General features: G+C 37.2%; 1 protein-coding gene across 1 annotated transcript; it reads right to left on the minus strand.

Annotated features, from left to right (window-relative positions):
• Positions 1-217: 217 nt before the first annotated feature.
• On the minus strand, positions 218-1,058 carry LOC143607795 (uncharacterized). The gene is made up of 3 exons (XM_077083105.1): positions 769-1,058; positions 387-623; positions 218-302 (listed from the first exon to the last, which is right to left on the minus strand). Exons 1-3 carry the CDS (start codon positions 1,056-1,058, stop codon positions 218-220), a joined length of 612 nt encoding a protein of 203 aa, XP_076939220.1.
• Positions 1,059-2,060: the final 1,002 nt, after the last annotated feature.

The following is a 2,060-nucleotide window of genomic DNA, read 5'->3' on the forward strand; positions in this document are numbered from 1 at the left end:
TGTGGCAAGAAAAGTACATTCAACAAAGAAATGCCATTGGTCAAAGGAACAGTCTCATATTGATGGACTTTGATAGATGTGCCATTAGGAAGAGTGATAAAAATTGAATTTTGTAAAGAAGAAACGTTTGAAAACAAATTTTGATCATAGCGCATATGATCATTGACACCAGAATCAATGATACATATGGAATAATGTTTTGAAGAGTTGCAAGACATTATACTTCTGAAAGATTCTTGATTGATGGTTGTGGCATGATTATCAACATTTGTAGTTGAAGCACCTGATTGAAATTTAGTTTTCTGCAATAAAACCATCAAATCATTGTAATGTTGTTGAGTTATGGTAAACTTGAAATCTTTGGGAAATCAATTAGCTTATAGCACTTGTTGACTGAATGCCCATTCTTCTTGCAATGAGTGCACGCCAAAGTTCTTCTGTTCTCCCCTATTCCTCCACTGGTAGGAGCTCCACTTCTTTCACTCGTAGATGCAGAAGTTGTAGTGAAATCAATGGTGGTGTGAATTTCATTTTGCTTCTCATCTTGCATGAGAATACCATATGCACTGCTGATAGAAGGAATAGGCTGCATCATCAAAATGTTACTTCCGATCGTGCCATAGCTAGGATTAATACCAACAAGAAATTGAATCAGACTTCAATCTTCAGCTCTCCTAGCAAAATAGTGAGGCAGCTCCACAAGTGCATGAGGGAATGGTATTAATCACATTAAGCTCATCCCAATTTGACTTCATTTTAGCAAAGTACGTAGAGATATTACTTCTACCCTGAGTGCTTTGGCAAAGGTTCTTTTGAAACTGAAAAAACTTTGCACCATTTGCCTGACCATAGCGAGAATTAAGCTCATTCCAAAGAATCTGAGAAGCTTCAGCATATAAGACACTATCACTGATGTCACGAGTGAGAGTGTTAAGAATCCATGAGATCACCAAATCATTGCAACGCTGCCAAATTTTCAGCTGTTGTTCATATTCTGGCATTGTTAAAGTGTTGTTGATGAAACCGATCTTGTTTTTAGCTGACAGAGCAATCATCATTGCTCTCTTTCAAGCTCCGAATCTAGTACCATCAAAAAATTTCAAAACAATGATCATACCAGGATTATCCGAAGGGTGAAGGTATAGAGGGTTTGAGGAATCGATGGACATACTCGGAAGAATAGGACTATTCAAGTCTGTCATTGAACACACTAGAACAAAACAAACACACAAGAAGAAGGAATGAATGAGAAAAACTTATGCATCCTATATATGATGCGGCGTATAAGAAACGGCGTATAAGTGTTATAAGGAGGATAAGATTTGACTTATACGGAGACAAGGTTATACAAATAAGATATATGGAGGGTTTATACAGAGAATTATACAGCATATATGCCTGTACGCTCAAAATTGTATGCGCCGTATAAGTGAGAAGTGGACAATATTTGCAAGTTTTGTGTGAGAATCAAGGTTGTAAAAGTCGTTAGGTGGTCCTAGGCAGTCGACTGGGGAGTCGCGATTACTCGGGAGTAGTCGGGGATTACTCAGAAAATACCTAAGGAGTACTCGGCCGAGTCGGGGGTACTCGATCTAGGCGGGGAGTAATCGGGGAGTACTTGGCCGCCTAGTCAGGAGTTTTACAACATTGGTGAGAATGAAGGTGAAATGATCTGAAACTTTGGGAAACCATTCAAAACAAAGAACATGAATGTTGTGAACTTTTGATGAAGATTGAACAGTAAAATTCAAAAATCAAAGAAAAGATCATTCAATATCAAAGAGAATGAATGAAACGAACGGAATTGATTAAGGAAAAATCAATTCCTAGTCAAACACAAGAACGACCAAAGAAAATGTCAAAAGATCGAACAAAGAATACCGGCGAATCGAGAGAAACCGATTGAAACATATAGCAGGATTAAGAACCTTGCTATGATACCATGCAATTGTTGAAGAAAGATGACATAGAATAAAAGAAGAAAAGAAGCAAGGAAGGAGAATTTTATTTCATGAGAATGAAAAATTAGAAGAACAAGAAACAAGAAAACAATATATATA

Source organism: Bidens hawaiensis, unplaced genomic scaffold (assembly GCF_021521415.1).
Source record: "Bidens hawaiensis isolate Kalapana, Puna unplaced genomic scaffold, B.hawaiensis_p1.1 tig00086786_1, whole genome shotgun sequence".
In the NCBI taxonomy this organism is placed as follows: domain Eukaryota; kingdom Viridiplantae; phylum Streptophyta; class Magnoliopsida; order Asterales; family Asteraceae; genus Bidens; species Bidens hawaiensis.